The 26,119-nt window shown below is 43.7% G+C and overlaps 1 protein-coding gene and 1 long non-coding RNA gene across 4 annotated transcripts in view; one reads left to right on the top strand and one right to left on the bottom strand.

The window, feature by feature from the left end:
- Positions 1-7,785, top strand: part of map2k1 (mitogen-activated protein kinase kinase 1) — a 47,254-nt gene extending 39,469 nt beyond the window's left edge. Inside the window, exons 6-11 of the mRNA XM_061969252.2 lie at positions 3,333-3,457; positions 6,291-6,495; positions 6,594-6,658; positions 6,727-6,785; positions 6,856-6,901; positions 6,981-7,785. Of these exons, the coding sequence (XP_061825236.2) occupies positions 3,333-3,457; positions 6,291-6,495; positions 6,594-6,658; positions 6,727-6,785; positions 6,856-6,901; positions 6,981-7,094 (614 nt within the window). The 3' untranslated portion in view covers positions 7,095-7,785. The remainder of the gene's footprint in view (positions 1-3,332; positions 3,458-6,290; positions 6,496-6,593; positions 6,659-6,726; positions 6,786-6,855; positions 6,902-6,980) is intronic.
- A 14,602-nt stretch (positions 7,786-22,387) lies between these two features.
- Positions 22,388-25,366, bottom strand: LOC140679057 (uncharacterized). 3 transcript variants are annotated; one of them, XR_012050650.1, is made up of 12 exons: positions 25,306-25,366; positions 25,072-25,130; positions 24,830-24,885; positions 24,592-24,647; positions 24,354-24,409; positions 24,116-24,171; positions 23,878-23,933; positions 23,640-23,695; positions 23,402-23,457; positions 23,164-23,222; positions 22,922-22,977; positions 22,388-22,740 (listed from the first exon to the last, which is right to left on the bottom strand). It is a non-coding gene; the product is annotated as an uncharacterized lncRNA (long non-coding RNA). The 3 variants fall into 3 exon arrangements; XR_012050652.1 differs by having other exon boundaries at positions 25,072-25,127; positions 25,306-25,346; XR_012050651.1 differs by lacking the exon at positions 25,072-25,130.
- Positions 25,367-26,119: the final 753 nt, after the last annotated feature.

The raw sequence follows: 26,119 nt of genomic DNA, 5'->3' as shown, positions 1-26,119 counted from the left end.
TTAAACGGGGATAGCAGGTCCATTCTATGTGTCATACTTGATCATTTCGCGATATTGCCATATTTTTGCTGAAAGGATTTAGTAGAGAACATCGACGATAAAGTTCGCAATTTTTGGTCGCTGATAAAAAAGCCTTGCCTGTACCGGAAGTAGCAGACGAGTAGCGTGACGTCACAGGTTGTGGAGCTCCTCACATCTGCACATTGTTTACAATCATGGCCACCAGCAGCGAGAGCGATTCGGACCGAGAAAGCGAAGATTTCCCCATTAATTTGAGCGAGGATGAAAGATTTGTGGATGAGGAAAGTGAGAGTGAAGGACTAGAGGGCAGTGGGAGCGATTCAGATAGGGAAGATGCTGTGAGAGGCGGGTGGGACCTGATATTCAGCTGGGAATGACTAAAACAGAAAATAAACACAAGACATATACAGGTAAAAGCCAGTAAATTAGAATATTTTGAAAAACTTGATTTATTTCAGTAATTGCATTCAAAAGGTGCAACTTGTACATTATATTTATTCATTGCACACAGACTGATGCATTCAAATGTTTATTTCATTTAATTTTGATGATTTGAAGTGGCAACAAATGAAAATCCAAAATTCCGTGTGTCACAAAATTAGAATATTACTTAAGGCTAATACAAAAAAGGGATTTTTAGAAATGTTGGCCAACTGAAAAGTATGAAAATGAAAAATATGAGCATGTACAATACTCAATACTTGGTTGGAGCTCCTTTTGCCTCAATTACTGCGTTAATGCGGCGTGGCATGGAGTCGATGAGTTTCTGGCACTGCTCAGGTGTTATGAGAGCCCAGGTTGCTCTGATAGTGGCCTTCAACTCTTCTGCGTTTTTGGGTCTGGCATTCTGCATCTTCCTTTTCACAATACCCCACAGATTTTCTATGGGGCTATGGTCAGGGGAGTTGGCGGGCCAATTTAGAACAGAAATACCATGGTCCGTAAACCAGGCGTGGGTAGATTTTGCGCTGTGTGCAGGCGCCAAGTCCTGTTGGAACTTGAAATCTCCATCTCCATAGAGCAGGTCAGCAGCAGGAAGCATGAAGTGCTCTAAAACTTGCTGGTAGACGGCTGCGTTGACCCTGGATCTCAGGAAACAGAGTGGACCGACACCAGCAGATGACATGGCACCCCAAACCATCACCCAACCATGCAAATTTTGCATTTCCTTTGGAAATCGAGGTCCCAGAGTCTGGAGGAAGACAGGAGAGGCACAGGATCCACGTTGCCTGAAGTCTAGTGTAAAGTTTCCACCATCAGTGATGGTCTAATCTGATGTGCCCAAGCCAGATACCTGCCATCTTTTCTTGGATGCTAGTTCATTAATGTCAGGGCTCAGGCTTTGAGCTGAGGCAACCTTCATTATCGAACGAAAGTGTTCATCAGTCATTATATCTCGTAGTCCACCCGGACCACAGTCTTGGGGGGGTGCCTTAAAGGCACTGCCTTTAAGATCATCTACGAGCTGTCGTCACGTCCGCTTTTCATCCATTCTAACAACGTGCCGGCCCAGTCACAAGATATGTGCAGCTTCTGTACGCACACTAGAGATGCGCGGTTTGCGGACACAACCGCGGAGTCCGCGGATTATCCGCGGGTCGGGCGGTTGAAATAAAAAAAAATTAGATTTTATCCGCGGGTCGGGTCGGGCGGTTGAAATAAAAAAAAATTAGATTTTAAATAGATTCAGGCGGGTGGCAGTTAAACCAATTCGGAAATATATATACATAGTTAAATGTTGTTACCCACATACGAAAAATGAGCAGGCACCTGCAGCATATGCCACAACAGAAGAAGAAAAAAAAAAGAGATGGACACTTTTACGGAGCGGAGAAGGGACGCCTCGCCGGGGTCCGGGACCGAGGCCCCTTCCCCTGAGAGGGCCCCACCGGGAGCCGTAGCTGAGGTGATCCGCGAGAAGGGCCCGACGCACGTCCAGGGTCACCACCGCGCCCACCGCACCGACACCCCGCCTCGTCCGCCTTCGCCGCGGCCGGCGTCACGCGCAGCAGGTAAGCAGCTTACCTGCCCGCCACCCCTGTGGCCGGGGGCTCGTAACAGGGGTCACTCCGCGCGCTCCGCCCGCGCAGCTTACCTGCCCGCCACCCCCGTTGCCGGGGGCGCGTAACAGGGGTCACTCCGCGCGCAGTGCGCTCACGAAAGGGGTGGGGCTCACCCTGGTGAGCCGAGTGGGCCACTTTTGGTAAGCAGAACTGGCGCTGCGGGATGAACCGAACACCGGGTTAAGGCGCCCGATGCCGATGCTCATCAGACCCCAGAAAAGGTGTTGGTTGATATAGACAGCTGGACGGTGGCCATGGAAGTCGGAACCCGCTAAGGAGTGTGTAACAACCCACCTGCCGAATCAACTAGCCCTGAAAATGGATGGCGCTGGAGCGTCGGGCCCATACCCGGCCGTCGCCGGCAGCGAGAGCCGCGAGGGCTAGGCCGCGACAAGTAGGATGGCCGCCGCGGTGCGCGCTGAAGCCTCGGGCGCGAGCCCGGGTGGAGCCGCCGCGGGTGCGAGGGGCATTGCACCTCCACGCGCTTGGAGGTGCGCTCAGCGCGGCTCCCAGATGATTGCGCACTGGTGTGCGTCTGGGCCGTGACAGCGTGGCACGCATTGAATGTCTCTGCTGAATTGGATCAGTCTCCTTTCTTTAACAGGCAAAAGCTTTATAACCTCACTAATGCCTTGCATCGTCTATATTAGATATATAACAACGGGCGGGTGCGGGCGGGTGCGGTTTTGATTAAATGTTAGTTCGGGTGGATGCGGATGGTTGACGACTTTTGTGATGCGGTTGCGGATGAAATAATTGCCTATCCGCGCATCTCTAACGCACACACACATGTGAATGCAACGCATACTTGATCAACAGCGATACAGGTTACACTGAGGGTGGCCGTATAAACAACTTTAACTCTGTTACAAATATACGCCGCACTGTGAATCCACACCAAACAAGAATGACAAACACATTTCGGGAGAACACCCCCGCTCACACACACACACCTTGTAGCGTCCCGGCCCAGAGTTTGACACCCATGCTGTATGACAAAAAACTGATTGTCTATAGTGCAGATTGTATTGGTGTTCTGTTTACAGCCTCAAACATATATGATCTAATCAATAAGTGAAGTTGAACAAATATGTTTTGTAATTTCCTCAACCTGTTGGTCCTTAAACTTATTAGGAATTTCCCTGGGCAAAGGCCACCTTGACAAATTGAAAACCTCTGACTTTGAAGATTCATATATTAATTTGTACCCAACACCACCATGCTCATACACTCACTCTCTCCCTCCAGATGTCAAGCCTTCCAACGTCCTAGTGAATTCCCGTGGTGAGATCAAGCTGTGTGACTTTGGAGTTAGTGGACAGCTCATTGACTCCATGGCCAACTCCTTCGTGGGCACACGCTCTTACATGTCTGTAAGTGTATGCACACAATCTGAGCACCCTGACACAATATAGTTCTCAGGGCATTCAATCGATCCCAACTGGGCTGTTCAGTTTGTCTTAAAAGACGTTTCGCCTCTCACCCAAGTAGGCTTCATCAGTTCACGCTCATAGACTTAGATTGGCCAGATCTAGTCTAGGACGAGACTTATATTGGTCAGAGCTAGTCTAAGATGAGACTTAAATTGGTCAGACCTAGTCTAGGACGAGACTTAGATTGGTCAGATCTACACTCTTAGAAATAAGGGTTCTAAAAGGGTTCTTCTACAAGGGCTGAGGTTCTAACTGGAACCATTTGCTTCTGAAAAACCCTTTCCCGAAGAAAGGGTTTTTCAAGGGTTCTTGGTAACGCTAATGGTTCCAGTAAGTACCATTTTGATCCAGAGAACCCTTTAAAACCCCTTTTCTGAATAATTGGTTTTAAAAGGGTTCTCACTAACACTAAGGGTTCCAGTAAGAACTATTTTGATCCAGAGAACCGTTTTTGGAAGAAAGAGTTCTTCAGGGATTGTTGAAAGCATGGGTAAGATCCTGTGTCACCAGGGACATACTTCCTGATAACATTTGCCAATAATGGTGCCTATCTTTAAATAAATGTTTTTCTCATTAAAATGTTTTGAATGTTTGTTCAATGTCAACATGATAAAGGACCACAATATAATATGAACTAAACTGATCTGTAGAATACAATATGGTTCTTTATAGAACCCTCAGAAGACAAGACGGTTATCGGTGAAAACCTTTGAAAAGGGATGTTTTTAGAACCCCCTGTGTCAGGTCTAGATGAAACCCTTGAAACATGAAAGAGTTCTTTGTGGAACTCCCTGTGTGGGTTCTAGATGAAACCCTTGAAACATGAACGGGTTCTTAGTGGAACTCCCTGCATGGGTTCTAGATGAAACCCTTGACAAACGAAGGGGTTCTTAGTGGAACTCCCTGTGTGGGTTCTAGATGAAACCCTTGAAATACGAAAGGGTTCTTAGTGGAACTCCCTGTGTGGGTTCTAGATGAAACCCTTGAAACATGAAAGGGTTCTTAGTGGAACTCCCTGCGTGGGTTCTTTGTAGAACCTCTCATGGGGGGTTCTGGGTGGAACCTTACACACACAGTACTAGGTAGAACCCTCCAAAAGGGTTCCAGGTGGAACCTTTATAAAAAGGTTCTACCTGGAGCCAAAAAGGGTTCTCCTATGAGGACGAGCCGAAGAACCTTATATGGTTCTACTTCCATCCATCCATCCATCCATCCATCTTCTTCCGCTTATCCGAGGTTGGGTCGCGGGGGCAGCAGCTTGAGCAGGGAAGCCCAGACTTCCCTCTCCCCAGCCACTTCGTCCAGCTCTTCCTGTGGGACCCCGAGGCGTTCCCAGGCCAGCCGGGAGACATAGTCTTCCCAACGTGTCCTGGGTCTTCCCCGCGGCCTCCTACCGGTGGGACGTGCCCTAAACACCTCCCTAGGGAGGCGTTCGGGTGGCATCCTGACCAGATGCCCGAACCACCTCATCTGGCTCCTCTCGATGTGGAGGAGCAGCGGCTTTACTTTGAGCGCCTCCCGGATGGCAGAGCTTCTCACCCTATCTCTAAGGGAGAGCCCCGCCACCCGGCGGAGGAAACTCATTTCGGCCGCTTGTACCCGTGATCTTGTCCTTTCGGTCATAACCCAAAGCTCATGACCATAGGTGAGGATGGGAACGTAGATCGACCGGTAAATTGAGAGCTTTGCCTTCCGGCTCAGCTCCTTCTTCACCACAACGGATACAGCGTCCGCATTACTGAAGACGCCGCACCGAACCGCCTGTCGATCTCACGATCCACTCTTCCCCCACTCGTGAACAAGACTCCGAGGTACTTGAACTCCTCCACTTGGGCCAAGATCTCCTCCCCAACCCGGAGATGGCACTCCACCCTTTTCCGGGCGAGAACCATGGACTCGGACTTGGAGGTGCTGATTCTCATCCCAGTCGCTTCACACTCAGCTGCGAACCGATCCAGTGAGAGCTGAAGATCCTGGCCAGATGAAGCCATCAGGACCACATCATCTGCAAAAAGCAGAGACCTAATCCTGCAGCCACCAAACCAGATCCCCTCAACGCCTTGACTGCGCCTAGAAATTCTGTCCATAAAAGTTATGAACAGAATCGGTGACAAAGGGCAGCCTTGGCGGAGTCCAACCCTCACTGGAAACGTGTCCGACTTACTACCGGCAATGCGGACCAAGCTCTGGCACTGATCATACAGGGAGCGGACAGTCCGATACCCCGTACTCTCTGAGCACTCCCCACAGGACTTCCCGAGGGACACGGTCGAATGCCTTCTCCAAGTCCACAAAACACATGTAGACTGGTTGGGCAAACTCCCATGCACCCTCAAGGACCCTGCCGAGAGTATAGAGCTGGTCCACAGTTCCACGACCAGGACGAAAACCACACTGTTCCTCCTGAATCCGAGGTTCGACTATCCGGTGTAGCCTCCTCTCCAGTACACCTGAATAGATCTTACCAGGAAGGCTGAGGAGTGTGATCCCACGATAGTTAGAACACACCCTCCGGTTCCCCTTCTTAAAGAGAGGAACCACCACCCCGGTCTGCCAATCCAGAGGTACCGCCCCCTACTTAGCACTTTTATTTCTAAGAGTGTAGGGTATGAGAATATCCAATGTAGTCCACTCCCAAAGCTTGGACACCATGACTAGCAATAATCAAACTGTGGGGTAGACATTGATGTTCTCACTATAATTGCTATGTTAGCAGTGTAAATTATTCATAGTTCAATGGAATGTACTACAATGACATTGTTTCATTGTGCAGCCAGAGCGTTTGCAGGGCACCAATTACTCGGTTCAGTCAGACATTTGGAGCATGGGTCTGTCCCTGGTTGAAATGGCCATCGGACGTTTCCCTATCCCTCCACCTGACACTAAGGAGTTAGAACAGATTTTCGGGACTGCAGTGGAAGGAGGAAACTCTGAAGTGTCCTCACCCAAGGCTCACCTGCCCGGACGGCCGAGCAGCTGTAAGTTTTAAGACCTAAGCCTTATAGACTAAACCTATTGTATGCTGATTCTAACCCTAACCCTAATGCCCACCCCTACTTATGAAAATATGTTTCAGGTCATGGAGCAGACAACAGGCCTCCAATGGCTATCTTTGAACTACTCGATTACATAGTCAACGAAGTGAGGATGCACACAATCATGATACTAATTTCAACTTGACTAATTCAGTTTATTGGCTATGTCCACAGTCTCCACCTCAGCTGCCTGGGCTATTTAGTTCTGAATTCCAGGACTTTGTCAATAAATGGTAATTTATCATAAACCACTATTCTTGTAAAACTAAACACCACTTTACCTGTGTTGTATTCATATTTCAGCTTGATAAAGAACCCGGCTGAGAGGGCAGACCTTAAACAGTTAATGGTTGGTGCATACATTTAATGATTTTGACTTCATTAGTTACCTTTCATCTTCTCCTTCACTCTTCTTTCTCTCCTTCCAGGCTCATCCTTTTCTTAGACAGTCTGAGGCACAGCAGGTAGATTTTGCCGGCTGGTTGTGCAGCACCATTGGACTCAAAAAGCCCGGCACACCCACTCACGGCTCAGCAATGTGAATGGCGCATCGCATCCGGACAGTATTCAGATCGCTTCACTTTTTCCACATTTTGTTATGTTACAGCCTTTTATTTTATTTTTAATTTGCAAATGTTTTACAACTAAATAGAACTACAGCCTCAAGTCTTTACTGGATGAAAACTAACAATTCCCACCCAATCTGACGGAGCTTGCTGCAACGAGGAATGGGCGAAACTCCCCAATGATAAGTGTGCCAAGCTTGTGGCATCGTATTCAAAAAAGCGAGCGTGTAATTTCTGCCAAAGGTGCATCAAGAAAGTATTGAGCAAAGGCTGTGAATACCGTATTTTCCGCACCATAAGCCGCCCTGGGTTATAAGCCGCGCCTTCAATGAACGGCATATTTCAAAACGTTGTCCACCTATAAGCCGCCCCGTGTTATAAGCCGCATCTAACTGCGCTAAAGGAATGTCAAAAAAACAGTCAGATAGGTCAGTCAAACTTTAATAATATATTAAAAACCAGCGTGATGTGGGCGCGCATGGAGTCGTATATCAACATGGACGGAGCTGCGTGAAAAAAGCCACCCGGCCTCTTCGCGTAAACTTACCTTAACCACTCGCTCATCTTTTCTTCATCCATCCATCCCTTCGAGTTAGCTTTTATGATGACGCCGGCTGGAAAGGTCTCTTTTGGCAAGGTCTTCCTTTTGAATATCACCATGGGTGGAAGTTTCTGGCCATTAGCATGGCAAGCTAGAACCACAGTGAAGGATGACTTCTCATTCCCTGTGGTGCGAATATTCACCGTACGTGCTCCCGTTGTATCCACAGTGCGGTTCACAGGAATATCAAAAGTCAGTGGAACCTCGTCCATGTTGATAATGTTCTCTGGCCGGATCTTTTTTTCAGCTATCTTGTTTTTACAATATGCACGGAAAGTAGCCAGCTTTTCTTGAAAGTCTTTAGGCAGTTGCTGTGAAATAGTAGTCCGTGTGCGGATGGAGAGATTGCGTCTTTTCGTGAACCGGATCCCTGTCGCTTAGTAGGAGCCATTTTGTGGTCTTTACAGATGTAAACACACAAAGGAAATGAAACGTAATATCCGCGCGCTTCTTCTTCTTCTACGGGGGCGGGTGGTTGCTTACAGTAGAAGAAGAAGCGCTTCCTGTTCTATGGGGGCGGGTGCTTACCTTGGCGGTTGCTTGCGTAGAAGAAGAAGCACTTCCTCTTCTACGGGGAAAAAAGATGGCGGCTGTTTACCGTAGTTGCGAGACCGAAACTTTATGAAAATGAATCTTAATATTAATCCATATATAAAGCGCACCGGGTTATAAGCCGCACTGTCAGCTTTTGAGTAAATTTGTGGTTTTTAGGTGCGGCTAATAGTGCGGAAAATACGGTACTTATTTATGTACCAGTGTTCATTTGTTGACTAAAATGTTTGTCTTAGTTGTCGGCAACAGTGTAATTTTGACAGCAGTTTTTAATTTAGACTTAGACTTAGACAAACTTTATTGATCCACAAGCATACTTGCCAACCTTGAGACCTCCGATTTCGGGAGGTGGGGGGTGGGGGCGTGGTCGGGGGTGGGGTGGGGCGTGGCTGGGGGCGTGGTTAAGAGGGGAGGAGTATATTGACAGCTAGAATTCACCAAGTCAAGTATTTCATACATATATATATATATATATATATCTACATCCTGAAAATATGCAAACAAAACTGTTAAGATAATTGATACCTCAAACTTGCATAAATAAATATTAAGGAGTATAACATAACTTGGCTTCTGAGAGTTTCAAAATGTAATGAATAAAATGCTAAAGTTGTTGATAAACAAGCAATTATTTTAATAATTAAATATGGTAATTTTAAATGAATTATTATGATCATTTAAAATCAATTATTTCAAATATGTTTATTTTAATGTATAATTCTATGGCTGGATGTAATAAGGAGTCACAAAAAAATACAAATAAATATAAAATTAATTTTGATGTTTTTAGCAAAATATAGAAAAAAAATTTTTTTTTTTTTTTTTTTTTTAATTAATAAATATATTTTTTTTAAAGTAAAATAAACATAATAATACAATTTATCTCTAGTCTGGATGATTTAGGTCTTGTCACCCTGTTGTCCTCCCGTCATAAAAAAAAAAGGCTGTCCTCACTCAGGTCCGCATGGAGCTGGAGGGGGCGTGGCTTCCAGCTCCGGCTGAAAATCGGGAGATTTTCGGGAGAATATTTGTCCCGGGAGGTTTTCGGGAGAGGCGCTTAATTTCGGGAGTCTCCCGGGATATTCGGGAGGGTTGGCAAGTATGTCCACAAGGGAAATTGTTCCACACAGTAGCTCAGTTACAAAGGATGGCAAGGATAAGGATGGAAAGGATAATGCACACAAGCATTGGCGTTGTTAGGCCTATTTTAGGGTGGCTCAAGCCCCCCCAAAATATTCTTAAGCCCCCCTAAATAATTTGGTGTTACATATATATATATATATATATATATATATATGTATGTGTGGGAAAAAAAATCACAAGACTATTTCATCTCTACAGGCCTGTTTCATGAGGGGGTTCCCTCAATCATCAGGAGATTTTAATGGGAGCATTCACATACCATGGTTTATATAGGGCACAGAGTGGGTGGGTGCAGGCTGCCGTAGGGGCGTGGTGATTGGCTCATGTGTTACCTAGGAGGTGTTTCCGTCTGTGGCGGCATGCTGTTACAATTTCGCTGCGCTTGTTGAGGGATGACAGGTCTGGACGGTAAATAATAAACAGTTTCTCTTTCAAGCATAGGTTGCATCTTTTATTACCACTATTGTAAGGTGTGCTGGATGCAAGAATTTGCCATGTTATTGAATATTCAACATTATTGTCTTTGAGGTCCCAAATGTGTTTGCTGAGTTCTGTGGTATTCCGCAGGTTTTGGTTCCTGAAAGAAGCTTTGTGATTGTTCCATCTGGTTTTGAACTCTCCCTCGGTTAATCCTACATATGTGTCGGATGTGTTAATGTCCTTGCGTGTTACCTTAGATTGGTAGACAACTGATGTTTGTAAGCACCCCCCGTTGAGAGGGCAATCAGGTTTCTTTCGGCAGTTGCAGTCTTTGTTGGTTTTGGAGTCGCTCTGTCCGGGGGCCGACGGCTCATTTGCAATTGTTTTGTTGTGGTTTGAGGTAATTTGTCGTATATTGTTCATACAGCTGTAGCTCAATTTAATGTTGTTCTTGTTGAATACTTTTCTTAGGGTGTTGTCTTTGGGAAAGTGTTTGTCAATCAGATTGAGGAATTTGTGTCCAATGTTAGTTGAGACGTTTTTGCTGTATGGGGGGTTGTACCAGATGATGTCGTTTCGTTTTCTGTTCTTTTTTGGTTGGTTTCCTGGCGTGGGTTCATAGGTGAGGGTGAAATTGTATCCGCTTTCATCAAGGGCTTTTTGGTACGGGGGGGTTGCTTGGTCAAATTCAGCTTTGCTAGATGACAGCATCGATAGCCTTTTATTAATTCCGGTAGGTATTCTTTTCGTGGTGGTGGGTGGGTGGTTGCTGTCATGGTGCACGTATTGGAGTGTTGTGTTGGGTTTCGTGAATGGTTGGTAGCTGTTATTTCTCAGGTTGAAAGTGACGTCAAGGAAGTTGACGGTTTGCTTGTTGGCTTCAATCGTGATCCGTAGGCCGTTCTCTTTGAAAATTTGGCATATGTGCTTCTTGGTATTCTCGCTGCTCCTTGGCGAGGCGCGACACACTGCCAGTCCGTCATCACGGTAAATACCAAGGTTCAGATTGAGGCTAGCGAGCTGGGAGAGGAGGAAACTCCCAACGAGTTCACACGTTTCTGCTCCGTCAAAACTTCCCATAGTGACGTCAAATGTTGCATTGTTCTTTTTTTGCCATGGTGTACTGTTGTGGATGAGAATGGAGTTTTTTGCGTGGATGATGATGTTTCTTTCGTTGCCTGTGATTGAGTCGTAGTCTGAGGCGAAGTGAAGATGAAATAGTCTTGTGATTTTTTTTCCCACACATACATATATTGCGCTCTACTACGGTATCGAGCACAATTTTTTGGATAACCTTATTAAGACATATATATATATACATATATATATATATATACACACACATTTTATTTATTTTTTTAACAAATACATGCCAACATATTCATTATAAAGTGGCCCGAATATGAGTTTAAATAAATAATCATATAACCTGACATTATTCACTCAGTTTCCCCTCACTTCATAGCGTAAATCACCAAAAATTATTCCCGGGCGCGGCACCGCTGCTGCCCACTGCTCCCCTCACCTCCCAGGGGGTGAACAAGGGGATGGGTTAAATGCAGAGGACAAATTTCACCACACCTAGTGTGTGTGCGTGTGACAATCATTGGTACTTTAAGGTAGAGAGCCCCTTTAGTGTGTCGGTATCCAATCCATTCCACTTGTTCATATAGAAAATGCCCACATCACTCAAAATCCAGTCCGCATTTTCTCTGCGACCTTGCCTGCGGTCCTTGGACTTGTTCATATAGAAAATGCCCACATCACTCAAAATCCAGTCCGCATTTTCTCTGCGACCTTGCCTGCGGTCCTTGGACTTGTTCATATAGAAAATGCCCACATCACTCAAAATCCAGTCCGCATTTTCTCTGCGACCTTGCCTGCGGTCCTTGGACTTGTTCATATAGAAAATGCCCACATCACTCAAAATCCAGTCCGCATTTTCTCTGCGACCTTGCCTGCGGTCCTTGTACTTGTTCATATAGAAAATGCCCACATCACTCTTGTAGAATCTATATAAAGTAATATACATTAGTCTAATGTTAAAACAATGAAAAAAACATTAAATATATTTGTTTTATTGTATTGTTACATTAATAGCTGTTGTATTGTTATAGAATGGCTTGTTAAACATTTCATAGGATTTTCAGAGGGAGGAAAAACCAAGACATTTAATATATAATGTCAAATTGATAAATACATTAAAAGAAAAAGAAAAAAAATGGTTAAAAGCCATCGTCCCGGGGAGCATTTCATTTCGTCCCGTGCATTTTTTAAATAATAATAATAACAATGAATAATTTTTAAGTCTTTGTTAGCCGTTTGTGAAGTTTTGTGCTCGTGCGCTACGTTCGCTCGCGTCCTGTGCATCTCCTGGGGGCTAAGCCCCCCCTGTCCTTAAAAGCTAGTGACGCCCCTGCACACAAAGGCACAAGAGTACGAAAACAAAAAGGTATAAAGTAGACTAAAAATGTACCATAGTAGCAATATAAAATATAACATATACTGTATATATATATATACAAAAAATACAATATATAATATATATTGATATATTATATAATTATATTATATTTATATATAATATATACAATATATAACAAATCCCAATTACCATGTCAAGAGGCGTTGGTGACGAACCCCAAGATGCAGAGAAGGCAGGATTGGTGCAGGAAAACATGATTTAATGTCGAAAATAAGAAGGTAAAACACAAACCAGGAACTAGGCGACAGGAAACAGGATACCAGGAACTAGGAACTAGAAACAAAAAGACAGCACGCTGCAAACAGCTACAGGATACAAGTACAGTTTCAACGACGACAAGTATTAGCGACATCGACAAGTATTAATGACAGGTAGTAGCTCTAACGACAATCACATCGACAAGGACAGGTAGACAATAGCGGCTGGCTGATTGACACCAGGTGTGGCCAGGTGCCAATCAGCCGCAGCTGAGGGGAAGCAGCTCTCAGGGAGAAAAGCAGGAAACAACCAAAATAAGAGCGCTGACAGGAAACAAAGACAAACACAGAGGGAAAAAGTAAAACATAACCAAACTGTCAGGGACAAGCCTGACATACCATGTAGAACAGTGACGTGCAGTCACTAGAGGCATCATGGAAAGAAAAAAAATGTAAAAAGAAAAAAAATTAATTAAATTGTTGTATGTATCCAGTGATTATACTATAAAGTTATTTTCCATTTAACTTCACCAGTTTTAGATTATTTTTATTCAAAATCGCTGAATTTTCACATTTGCCGTTCAAATACTGAGAAGAGACGGTGCGGTGAACAGCAGCCAGTTGAGGCACGTCACTCAGTGCCTCAACATGGATTCCGGACTCGGCTAACTGCTGGCCTGCTGTGCAGTGAGACTGTATTGCTATATGAATTATATTATACATTTCCATAGTTTAGTTAGCTGAGGTATATAATGTACAGTGTATTTTGTCAACAACTGTATGTGTGTAACGTGTTTCTTTTGCTGAGCGATCATAAAACGGCTGCAAAAGAAGCACTGGCTGAGGCTCCAGTAGCCCCGCCTCCTACACCCCCGCCGTAGAATTGTTATATCAACTAAAGCCCACACTTAAACTTTCCACGTGCAAGATTGAATCTATTTAAAAAAGTTATTTCATAAGAAGCCAAAAAGTGCAAAAACAATAATGTTCGTGTTGGCCACAACATTAGGTACACCTGCAGACTGCAGGTGCACCTAATTCACAACTCCTCCAACACGAACATTATTGTTTTTGCACTTTTTGGCTTCTTATTAAATAACTTTTGTAACCTATTTTCATGGGTTTTTCTCTTTGTGATGTTAAGTTCCTGTTATGCGCTTTTATACAGTATATGCCTTGAGCTCTTATTTTGAAGGCGATAAAAGCGGAAGTGATCTGACACGGAGTGGAGCGGAGGTTTTTGAAAGAAGGTAAATAAAGTGGTCCTCGTGTAAACTGGAGCCTCCATGTTTGTTATTTTGTAGTTTCATACAGTACAGGCGACATTTATAAACCCTCGGTTACACTTTTTTAAATAGATTCAATCTTGCACGTGGAAAGTTTAAGTGAGGGCTTTAGTTGTGGACTTCATTTATAAGTAAAGGTAAGACCATAATAACGTTTTTTTTTAATTAAATGTGCTTTTTTGTGTGCTACAGTTTGTATGTGTAAAGTTAAAGTTAAGTTAAAGTAGCAATGATTGTCACACACACACTAGGTGTAATGAAATTTGTCGTCTGCATTTGATCCATCCCCTTGATCACCCCCTGGGAGGTGAGGGGAGCAGTGGGCAGCAGCGGCGCCGCGCCTGGGAATCATTTTTGGTGATTTAACCCCCAATTCCAAGCCTTGATGCTGAGTGCCAAGCAGGGAAGAATGCTGGTATGAGCTTTTAAACATAACCCGTTAACTGCTGCCAATCAAATGGTGAATAAGATACTCTTTAGGGTTCATATGTTTGTAAATCTGACTGTGATGAAGTCAGTGCCTCACCAGCCATCAACCTCACCGCACGTCACTGATGTAGAATTAGACCTCCAACTGCGTGCCAATAGTTTGGCTGACTTTCCGGATCAGTTTGTCAATCCGCTTTAAGTCCCTTTTGCTGGTGCTGCTCCCCCAACCAACCACTGCAAAGTACAGGGCACTGGCCACAACAGACTGAAAAAAGATCACCAACAGCTTGCTGCACACATTAAAGGACCTAGGTACTTGTACTGCCCCATTACTGCCACCTCCCAGCCCAGGATGTTGATGGGCTCCACAGGGGTTATTCTCTTCTTGAAGTCGATGACCAGCTCCTTGGTCTTGTCCACATCAAGGAGCAGATGGTTGGCCTGAGACCACTCCACAAAGTCAGTGATCAGTGTCCTATACTCCAATTCCTGTCCCTCTCTGAATACACCCGACCACAGCAGAGTCATCAGAGTATTTATGCAGGTGGCAGGACCTGGAACTGTACTGGAATACATTTACCTACTCAGTGGCCTAGTGGTTAGAGTGTCCCCCCTGAGATGGGTAGGTTGTGAGTTCAAACCCCGGCCGAGTCATACCAAAGGCTATAAAAATGGGAGCCATTACCTCCCTGCTTGGCACTCAGCATCAAGGCTTGGAATTGGGGGTTGAATCCCCAAAAATGATTCCCGGGCGTGGCCACCGCTGCTGCTCACTGCTCCCCTCACCTCCCGGGGGGGTGATCAACGGTGATGGGTCAAATGCAGAGAATAATTTCGCCATACCTAGTGTGTGTGTGACTATCATTGGTAATTTAAATTGGGGAAGATAGTTAGATAAAAAATCTAACTAATGCTGCTCTAATAAAATAAGTCAACAGGGACGCTCACCAGGGGGGGTGAGGGGGACCGGCCAGCCCTTCCTTCGTTCCTTGTGAACATAAAGCAGATTATCGACACACTTTCAAGGATACTCCTCCCTTTCTTTTTAAACATTTATGATGAGGGAGAGTGAACACACATTTCAATAAATTCTCAAAGTTGCAGGATGATTTTAATATCAGTAGCTCAATTAAGATAAAGAACCCAATTGAAGGATAAGGAAGTTTCAAACCTTGATTAGAGGGTGAATTAGTACTTTACGATATTGAATCACTTATTATACTTTTTTTATGGCTTTCTGAGTTAGCTAGGTTAGTTAGTTAAGTACCGGTTGTGGAGGTTGCCCCCCAGTGGGTTATTTGGACCACCAAGCACCGACATGATAGCCCGGCTCAGGTTCAGTATAGTTGTATTTTCCAATCAAGTCTCTTGTGGGCTTTGTACCGAGGATGTCGTTGTGGCTTGTGCAGCCCTTTGAGACACTTGTGATTTAGGGCTATATAAATAAAGATTGATTGATTGATTGATTGATTGATTGGTTGCTTTCCAGCAATTGTCTTTTCGTGACGGTGACAGGCGCACTCTCGCTCTCACGCCAGCTCCCTCCATGTCTCTACTCCCGGCTGCTGCTTAAATAGAGCGACAGGTGATTAGATAATAAGGCCCACCTGGGCCATCTACGCACCTGTCGCTGACTTCGAGGCCGGTCCTGGCACACCCCATTCCGCTGCAGGCCCGCAGGCCACGCCCCCCTCCACACCGGTATTTAGGACATTTTAGTTCAGGCCTATTTCAAATTATTTTACTTTTTGAGTGTAACTACTGAAATAAAAGTTTAGTTTTTAAATTGAAAAACTGAAATTACTTTTTGGGAATCTCCTGGTTTATTGGGATATGCTAGTGTTTTATACTTTATACATTTACAGTATTACATAATAACAAGTTATGTCAGAAAGCTGAAAAAGAACATTTTTTTTTAAAAAGCTTCTCAAAGTTTCTTAAAGTTACAGAAGCGTTAGGTGGAGAAAAGAGCAAAGGGTGAGACCATTGCCAGCTCAATGTCCGGCTGTCTGCTACCTGGCAAATGGTTGAGTACACATCTGGTTTCCACTTTGATGTGATGGAAAACGAGGGTGAGTGTGATATTAAATCAAAAATAATGTAAATGGAAGAAGGCATGTTTTAAAAAATATATACAGTACAGGCCAAACATTTGGACACACCTCATTCACAACACAACTGATGGTCCCAACCCCATTGATAAAGAAAGAAATTCCACTAACCAACCCTGATAAGGCACACCTGTGAAGTGAAAACCCTTTAATTTTTTCACCTCTTGAAGCTCATCGAGAGAATGCCAAGAGTGTGCAAAGCAGTAATCAGAGCAAAGGGTGGCTTTTTTTGAAGAATCTAAAGATTTTTCAGTTATTTCACCTTTTTTTGTTAAGTACATAACTCCACGTGTTCATTCATAGTTTTGATGTGACAATCTACAATGTAAAAAGTCATGAAAATATTGAATTGCATTGAATGAGAAGGTGTGTCCAAACGTTTGGCCTGTACTGTATATACAGTGCAAAAATGAACAATGTTGCAAAAAGACAAAAGAGGGTGTGTTGCAGTTATCATTGTGAATATCAAACATTAACGACAGCTGAAGAAACTTTTAGCAGCAGCAGGAGTTGCGGTTGTTCAAATTCAAATGGCATTCCAAGACAGTTAGCATAGAGGGGAAGGTCGACCTGACAGGCAGTGTGAGGCGCTATAGCTCGGTTGGTAGAGTGGTAGGTTTGATCCCCGCTTCCGCCATCCTAGTCACTACCGTTGTGTCCCTGGGCAAGACACTTTACCCACCTGTTCCCAGTGCCACCCACACTGGTTTAAATGTAACTTAGGTATTGGCTTTCACTATGTAACTTTAGATATTGGGTTTCACTATGTAAAAGCGCTTTGAGTGTCTTAGAGAAAAGCGCTATATAAATATAATTCACTTCAATAAATAACCATGTTGAATCTGATTTGAGTATACAAGAACTGATGGGAGATGCAGGATGTCGGGTTACATGAAGAAAGACCAAAATTAAGTCGTCAAAAAAGCTAAATTGGTGTGGCTTTATTCAGGTATTATTGCTTCTGCAAAATTAATTGATTAATCTGCTTTAAAAAAAAACTATAGTACATCAGTAAAATATAACACATACAACCTTTTTTATAACAAATACTCTGGCCAAAATAATAAAATTAGGATTTAATGATTTTCTTACCAATCAAAACTACCTAAAAAGAATACCGTATTTTCCGCACTATAAGGCGCACCTAAAAACCACAAATTTTCTCAAAAGCTGACAGTGCGCCTTATAACCCGGCGCACTTTATATATGGATAAATATTAAGATTCATTTTCATAAAGTTTCGGTCTCGCAACTTCGGTAAACAGCCGCCATCTTCTTTCCCGGTAGAACAGGAAGCGCTTCTTCTTCTACGCAAGCAACCGCCAAGGTAAGCACCCGCCCCCATAGAACAGGAAGCGCTTCTTCTTCTACTGTAAGCAACCACCCGCCCGCGTAGAAGAAGAAAAAGCGCGCGGATATTACCGTACGTCTCATTTCCTTTGTGTGTTTACATCTGTAAAGACCACAAAATGGCTCCTACTAAGCGACAGGTATCCGGTTCATGAAAAGACGCAATCTCTCCATCCGCACACGGATTACTATTTCACAGCAACTGATATTCCTGTGAACCGCACTGTGGATACAACGGGAGCACGTACGGTGAATATTCGCACCACAGGGAATGAGAAGTCATCCTTCACTGTGGTTCTAGCTTGCCATGCTAATGGCCAGAAACTTCCACCCATGGTGATATTCAAAAGGAAGACCTTGCCAAAAGAGACCTTTCCAGCCGGCGTCATCATAAAAGCTAACTCGAAGGGACGGATGAAGAAAAGATGAGCGAGTGGTTAAGGTAAGTTTAAGTTTACGCGAAGAGGCCGGGTGGCTTTTTTCACGCAGCTCTGTCCATGTTGATATACGATTCCATGCGCGCCCACATCACGCTGGTTTTAATATATTATTAAAGTTTGACTGACCTATCTGACTGTTTTTTTGACATTCCTTGAGCGCAGTTAGATGCGGCTTACAACACGGGGCGGCTTATAGGTGGACAGTTTTGAAATATGCCGTTCATTGAAGGCGCGGCTTATAACCCAGGGCGCCTTATGGTGCGGAAAATACGGTACATTAAAAAGGACCGCTTTCAAATATACAGTACAGGCCAAAAGTTTGGACACACCTTCTCATTCAATGTTTTTTCTTTATTTTCATGACTATTTACATTGTAGATTGTAACATCAAAACTATGAATGAACACATGTGGAGTTATGTACTTAACAAAAAAAGGGGATGTAACTAAAAACATGTTTTATATTCTTTCTTCCAGATAGCCACTCTTTGCTCTGATTACTGCTTTGCACACTCTTGGCATTCTCTCAATGAGCTTCTGAAATGGTTTTCACTTCACATGTGCTTGAAGCTCAACGAGAGAGGTTAAATACAGATTGATTTCAGTAAGACTTAAAAGGGCAGGCCGGCGTGTCATAAATCTACCTGTCTTTCATTGACAGGCGTCCCAAAATGACACTTTATAGAGGCCAAGATACTAGCGGTAATAGTTACGGCCATAAGGATATTACCTGGTGAGGCGTTTGGAGCATAGACCTGGCTGACTTAAAATTTGCGTTGTCTAAGCCAAGGACTAGTCTGCTCGTTGCACTGTTTGAGACGTTTTTGTGTCCTAAGTAGTACTATTGGCAGTGCTGGGGAGAAAATCGCTGAGTCCCTCACTAAAGTGCCAGGTGATTGTCCGAGGGACTGCTGACTGCGCTGGTCAGGAAAGGAAGTGAGTCCTCCCTGTAACCGGCTGCTGCTGTGGGCCTTTGGCCTTCACAGTTGTATGGGAGGGGCGGGGGGTCACATCATTACAGTCTGCTGGACGGCGGGCATCATTCCAAACCACACTTCTGTGCACCGAGGATTGGCACTCGCATGTACTCCTACAGGATGTTCAATGCTGGCCGTGGCGGCGCTTTGCGGACATCCAGCAGGCTCTAGGACTCAGGGACATAGCAGCTGAGACCACTTCAGCAAAGTATTAGTGAGGCCTAAGCTTAACATGGTAGCCAGCTTCCCACACCCTAAATTGGTGGGTAGAGGGCGCTAGCTGAAGAACAAGCCACCCAGCGAGGTCAGGCTGAGGAGATCCCCAAAGGGACACAGAGTGCAGGAGCCTAATAGAGAATCGTACTTAAATCCATGCTTATTCAATTATTTTCAGTGATTGATGTGTGTCACTGTGCACCCTTTGCAGTTGGTGGAAAGTTCCCACACAGGCCTACAAGGGGAAAGAGCGCGTCGGGCACATCATGGGCGGTCGGCCCCCACCATACCGTCTTTTACCTCACCTGTCTGTGGACCTCAGCTTTCTATTTCGCTCCCCCGAGTATTCAGTTTATTCTAGTTCCTTGATTTTTGTAAATAAATTCCTCTTCAAACACGCTGCCAGATCATTTGGAATTACTGGATGGATAGCAGGAATATTAATATGTGACAAGGAAAGGCTGTGTATGGTGTGAGTCAGACAAGATACCCATGCCCCAAGTGGGACAGACATTTGAACAAAGGGGTTACAGGAACAATAACAGTGTTTTAAGCCACTTCATAGGGAAAGATTTGAAATATTTTTCCTAGTTACATTATGAGGTATTCTAGTTCTTGCATGTCTTTTGATGTCCTGGAGTCAAACTCAATAGGAGTTAACCAGAGGTGGGACCAAGTCATTGTTTTGCAAGTCACAAGTAAGTCTCAAGTCTTTGCCCTCAAGTCCGAGTCAAGTCCCGAGTCAAGACAGGCAAGCCCCGAGTCAAGTCCAAAGTCAAGACTGGAAAGTCTCAAGTCAAGTCCTAAGTCCTGCATTTTGAGTTTCGAGTCCTTTCAAGTCCTTTTAACCACAGACTAATATATTAACACAGATTGTGTATGCTTTTCAAACGCTGTATTTATTTATTAAAACAAGTGCATTTTAAATTGCAGGAAAGAAAATTGTGCTGACATTGCACTTTATAATAGCACTATTAACCAGTCATTTTAAACATTAACTCATTCCTTTACAGAACAAACACATTGAAAAATAAAGTGCAAATGTACTTATTTGTACAAAAGTGTTAACATTGAAAAAACATGACATATACGTGAACATAACAAAAAAGTTGTACTTTTTATATGTCAGGGCCCTATGCTGCATTGCATTTGCAAAAGACCAAATTAGCCAAGAGTCTGTCAGTCATTTGTGCACGATGGGGGCGTAGTATGATGCCACCATGGCTGAAAACTCGCTCCACTGGAGCACTGGAGGCAGGCACTGCCAAGACTCTCATGGCCACTCGGAACAGTGAAGGAAGAGTCTTCATGTTCAATGCCCAGAACAAAAGGGGAGAGAGTTGTTTTGGGTTGGTGCACTACTTGTAAGTGTATCTTGTGTTTTTTATGTTGATTTAATTAAAAAAAGAGGAAAAAAAATAAAAATTCTTGTGCGGCCCGATACCAATCGATCCACGGACCAGTACCGGGCCGCGGCCCGGTGGTTGGGGACCGCTGAGGTAAACAACCAACAGTATGTCAGAAAGCTAGCTAAAACGGTACACATATTCATAATATAGTATACATTTTAACTGACCTTTATTTTACTATTTTTGTCTTTTTTTAGGTGGCTAAAATACGCGGTGCTGCTGACCGCCGTCTAACATTACGTGTGATATATTGACTAACGTAACCCTGCTTGAAAAAAATCACTGAACAAAAAGTATGAATAAGGTAGTGAACTGCAACAGATTCCCGTGTTTGCAATAACGTTATAACGTTAGCAGTGAGTTTACAGCCTCACTGATTTAACTACACAGCAAATAAAAGTCACGTTACTTAGCCAATAAACGTTATCTTACATTCAAAACTTACCGTTCTTTGTGCAACTTCAAATGCCGGACGAAGTTGGAAGTTATTGCCTCTCCATCAGTAATTTTCGAACCGCATGTGTTGCATACTGCAAACCGTTTTGTGTTGACCACCTCGTAATTTTTATACCCAAACGAAATTATTTTAGGTATCATTTTTTGTTCACTGGCGTGTGGTTTGGACATGTCTTCTTCGTTGGTTGTCCTGCAATTTGATTGGATGAATGCTGTGTGATGAAAACAAAGTAGATCTAATTTGATTGGCTGTTGTACTGAGACCACACCAGCTGACACACGCAACGCTGATAGACAAGTACACAATGAAAAATACGGAGCGCTCCCGAATAACTTTTTCATCTTTGGGTTTTGGGGAAAGTAGCAAGTCATGTCAATTCAAAAGGCTCAAGTCCAAGTGAAGTCACAAGTCATTGATGTTAAAGTCTAAGTCGAGTTGCAAGTCTTTTTACATTTTGTCAAGTCGAGTCTAAAGTCATCAAATTCATGACTCAAGTCCAAGTCATGTGACTCGAGTCCACACCTCTGGAGTTAACTCATAACTGAAGGATACCCACACCATACATTCTTGTTTGGTGTGGGTTCACAGCGTGGCGCATATGTGTAACAGTGTTAAAGTTGTTTATACAGCCACCCTCAGTGTGACCTGTATGGCTATTGATCAAGTATGTCTTGCAGTCACTTACGTGTGTCTGCAGAAGCCTCATACAACATGTGACTGGGCTGGCACGCTGTTGGTATGGTGAAAAAGCGGACGCGACGCCAGGTTGTTGAGGACGTTAAAGGCAGTGCTATCACGGCACGCCCTTAATATTGTTGTCCGGGTGAAAATCGGGACAAATTCGGGAGAATGGTTGCCCCGGGAGATTGTGGGAAGCACTGAAATTTGGGAGTCTCCCGGAAAAATTGTGAGGGTTGGCAAGTATGTTGCTATGGCGGGATAGCCATTCAAAGGTGAATTCATTAAAAAGTGCATGTTAGATTTTATTTAAGAAATCTTTTCTTGCAGCCCAGCCTCACCCAGTTTCTGCATCCAGTGGCCCCCAGGTAAATTGAGTTTGAGACCCCTGCACTAGGGCCAATTTAGTGTTGCCCATCAACCTATCCACAGGTGCAAGTCTTTGGAGGTGGGAGGAAGCTGAGTACCCAGAGGGAACCCACGCAGTCACGGGTAGAACATGCAAACTCCACACAGGTGTTAGATGTGTTATATGCAACCATGTGTTGACTTTATTTGTTGTTTATAGATCATTTACACCATAAGTGGGAAAAGTTGTTAGGATTAGGTCATATCTGTGTATATAAATTGATACTGTGCCAAATATGATTTGAGAACAAACTTGTGGTCAATTCCATCAACTGCCACATGGGGGCTGTGAAACCTTCCCAATTCAAACAAGTCAGATAAGTCAATTCGACTGAAATACACCGCAGGCCAAGCTTCTGACTTGTAACGCCTCACAGGGCGCAGTGAAGACTTTGGCGGGCCGTAGTTTGGACACCATTATTCCAGTTGCATTCTTCCCCTGGCTGTGTGGCCTGTTGATCCAGCTGTAAAAAGAACAAAACAGCACTTAGTGACATCTTGCAACACCAATTCAGCTTTAGTGCTGGCTATTGCATTGCTCAGGACTTCCAAAAGATCAGGATTCAGAAACACGGACCAGAAGTGGAGTATCATCAGTTGGCTTAGCTACAAAGCAAACATGCAAACTCAATTAATAGCACTTACTTGGCGTTTTAAGACTGGATCCTCTTGCGTTTCAGAATTCTCCCAAGGTTGGTCATCTAGTAAAAAGAAGAAAACGGCACTTAGTGACATCTTGCAACACCAATTCAGCCTTAGTGCCGGCCGGCTATGGCATTGCTCAGGACTTCCAAAAGATCAGGATTCAGAAACACGGACCAGAAGTGGAGTATCATCAGTTGGCTTAACTACAAAGCAAACATGCAAACTAAATTAGTAGCACTTACTTGGTGTTTTAAGACTGGATCCTCTTGCGCTTAAGAATTCTTCCAAGGTTGGTCATCTACTAAAAAGAAGAAAACGGCACTTAGTGACATCTTGCAACGTCAATTCAGCTTTAGTGCTGGCTATGGCATTGCTCAGGACTTCCAAAAGATCAGGATTCAGAAACACAGACCAAAAGTGGAGTATCATCAGTTGACTTAGCTACAAAGCAAACATGCAAACTAAATTAGTAGCACTTACTTGGTGTTTTAAGACTGGATGCTCTTGCGCTTCACAATTCTTCCAAGGTTGGTCATCTAGTAAAAAGAAGAAAACGGCACTTAGTGACATCTTGCAACGTCAATTCAGCTTTAGTGCTGGCTATGGCATTGCTCAGGACTTCCATATGATCAGGATTCAGAAACACAGACCAAAAGTGGAGTATCATCAGTTGACTTAGCTACAAAGCAAACATGCAAACTAAATTAGTAGCACTTACTTGGTGTTTTAAGACTGGATGCTCTTGCGCTTCACAATTCTTCCAAGGTTGGTCATCTAGTAAAAAGAAGAAATCGGCACTTAGTGACATCTTGCAACGTCAATTCAGCTTTAGTGCCGGCTATGGCATTGCTCAGGACTTCCAAAAGATCAGGATTCAGAAACACGGACCAGAAGTGGAGTATCATCAGTTGGCTTAACTACAAAGCAAACATGCAAACTAAATTAGTAGCACTTACTTGGTGTTTTAAGACTGGATCCTCTTGCGCTTAAGAATTCTTCCAAGGTTGGTCATCTAGTAAAAAGAAGAAAACGGCACTTAGTGACATCTTGCAACGTCAATTCAGCTTTAGTGCTGGCTATGGCATTGCTCAGGACTTCCAAAAGATCAGGATTCAGAAACACGGACCAGAAGTGGAGTATCATCAGTTGGCTTAGCTACAAAGCAAACATGCAAACTCAATTAATAGCACTTACTTGGCGTTTTAAGACTGGATCCTCTTGCGTTTCAGAATTCTCCCAAGGTTGGTCATCTAGTAAAAAGAAGAAAACGGCACTTAGTGACATCTTGCAACACCAATTCAGCCTTAGTGCTGGCTATGGCATTGCTCAGGACTTCCATATGATCAGGATTCAGAAACACAGACCAAAAGTGGAGTATCATCAGTTGACTTAGCTACAAAGCAAACATGCAAACTAAATTAGTAGCACTTACTTGGTGTTTTAAGACTGGATGCTCTTGCGCTTCACAATTCTTCCAAGGTTGGTCATCTAGTAAAAAGAAGAAATCGGCACTTAGTGACATCTTGCAACGTCAATTCAGCTTTAGTGCCGGCTATTGCATTGCTCAGGACTTCCAAAAGATCAGGATTCAGAAACACGGACCAGAAGTGGAGTATCATCAGTTGGCTTAACTACAAAGCAAACATGCAAACTAAATTAGTAGCACTTACTTGGTGTTTTAAGACTGGATCCTCTTGCGCTTAAGAATTCTTCCAAGGTTGGTCATCTAGTAAAAAGAACAAAACAGCACTTAGTGACATCTTGCAACACCAATTCAGCTTTAGTGCTGGCTATTGCATTGCTCAGGACTTCCAAAAGATCAGGATTCAGAAACACGGACCAGAAGTGGAGTATCATCAGTTGGCTTAGCTACAAAGCAAACATGCAAACTCAATTAATAGCACTTACTTGGCGTTTTAAGACTGGATCCTCTTGCGTTTCAGAATTCTCCCAAGGTTGGTCATCTAGTAAAAAGAAGAAAACGGCACTTAGTGACATCTTGCAACACCAATTCAGCCTTAGTGCCGGCCGGCTATGGCATTGCTCAGGACTTCCAAAAGATCAGGATTCAGAAACACGGACCAGAAGTGGAGTATCATCAGTTGGCTTAACTACAAAGCAAACATGCAAACTAAATTAGTAGCACTTACTTGGTGTTTTAAGACTGGATCCTCTTGCGCTTAAGAATTCTTCCAAGGTTGGTCATCTACTAAAAAGAAGAAAACGGCACTTAGTGACATCTTGCAACGTCAATTCAGCTTTAGTGCTGGCTATGGCATTGCTCAGGACTTCCAAAAGATCAGGATTCAGAAACACAGACCAAAAGTGGAGTATCATCAGTTGACTTAGCTACAAAGCAAACATGCAAACTAAATTAGTAGCACTTGGTGTTTTAAGACTGGATGCTCTTGCGCTTCACAATTCTTCCAAGGTTGGTCATCTAGTAAAAAGAAGAAAACGGCACTTAGTGACATCTTGCAACGTCAATTCAGCTTTAGTGCTGGCTATGGCATTGCTCAGGACTTCCAAAAGATCAGGATTCAGAAACACGGACCAGAAGTGGAGTATCATCAGTTGGCTTAGCTACAAAGCAAACATGCAAACTAAATTAGTAGCACTTATTTGGTGTTTTAAGACTGGATCCTCTTGCGCTTAAGAATTCTTCCAAGGTTGGTCATTTTGTGCACAGACAGGCTGGAATGTGACAAATTGCAAGTTGAACTGGTCAAACTTCATAACCATGGTGTCTTAAAGAGGAACTGCACTTTTTTTGGAATTCTGCCTATCGCTTACAATCCGACTTCATTATTCCCCGCGCTTCTTCTACGGGGGAAAAAGGAAGTTGTCGGCTGCTTGCCGTAGTTGCGAGACCTAAACTTTACGTAAAGACCCAAAAATGGCTCCTATTAAGAGACACGCTTACGACGCAGTTTAAACTCAAGGCGATCAGCCACGCAGTAGAACACGGGAATAGAGCAGCAGCGAAAGAATTTAACATTAACGAATCAATGGTGCGCCAAGTAAAAAAGACTAAACAGAGTTTCCGAGGGAACAAAGTGAGATGGCTACAATTGGAGGACAAACTCGAACAGTGAGTTGTTGAACAGAGAGCAGCAAGTAGAAGTGTCAGTACAATCACTGTTTTGTTGACATTCCCATTAGCCACATCTTGCAAGCGTTTTATTTATAATCCTAAAA

This window comes from Nerophis lumbriciformis, linkage group LG10, assembly GCF_033978685.3.
Source record: "Nerophis lumbriciformis linkage group LG10, RoL_Nlum_v2.1, whole genome shotgun sequence".
NCBI lineage: Eukaryota > Metazoa > Chordata > Actinopteri > Syngnathiformes > Syngnathidae > Nerophis > Nerophis lumbriciformis.
The sequence above is the reverse complement of the archived record's forward strand: the minus strand, read 5'-3'. Positions and strand labels throughout refer to the sequence as shown.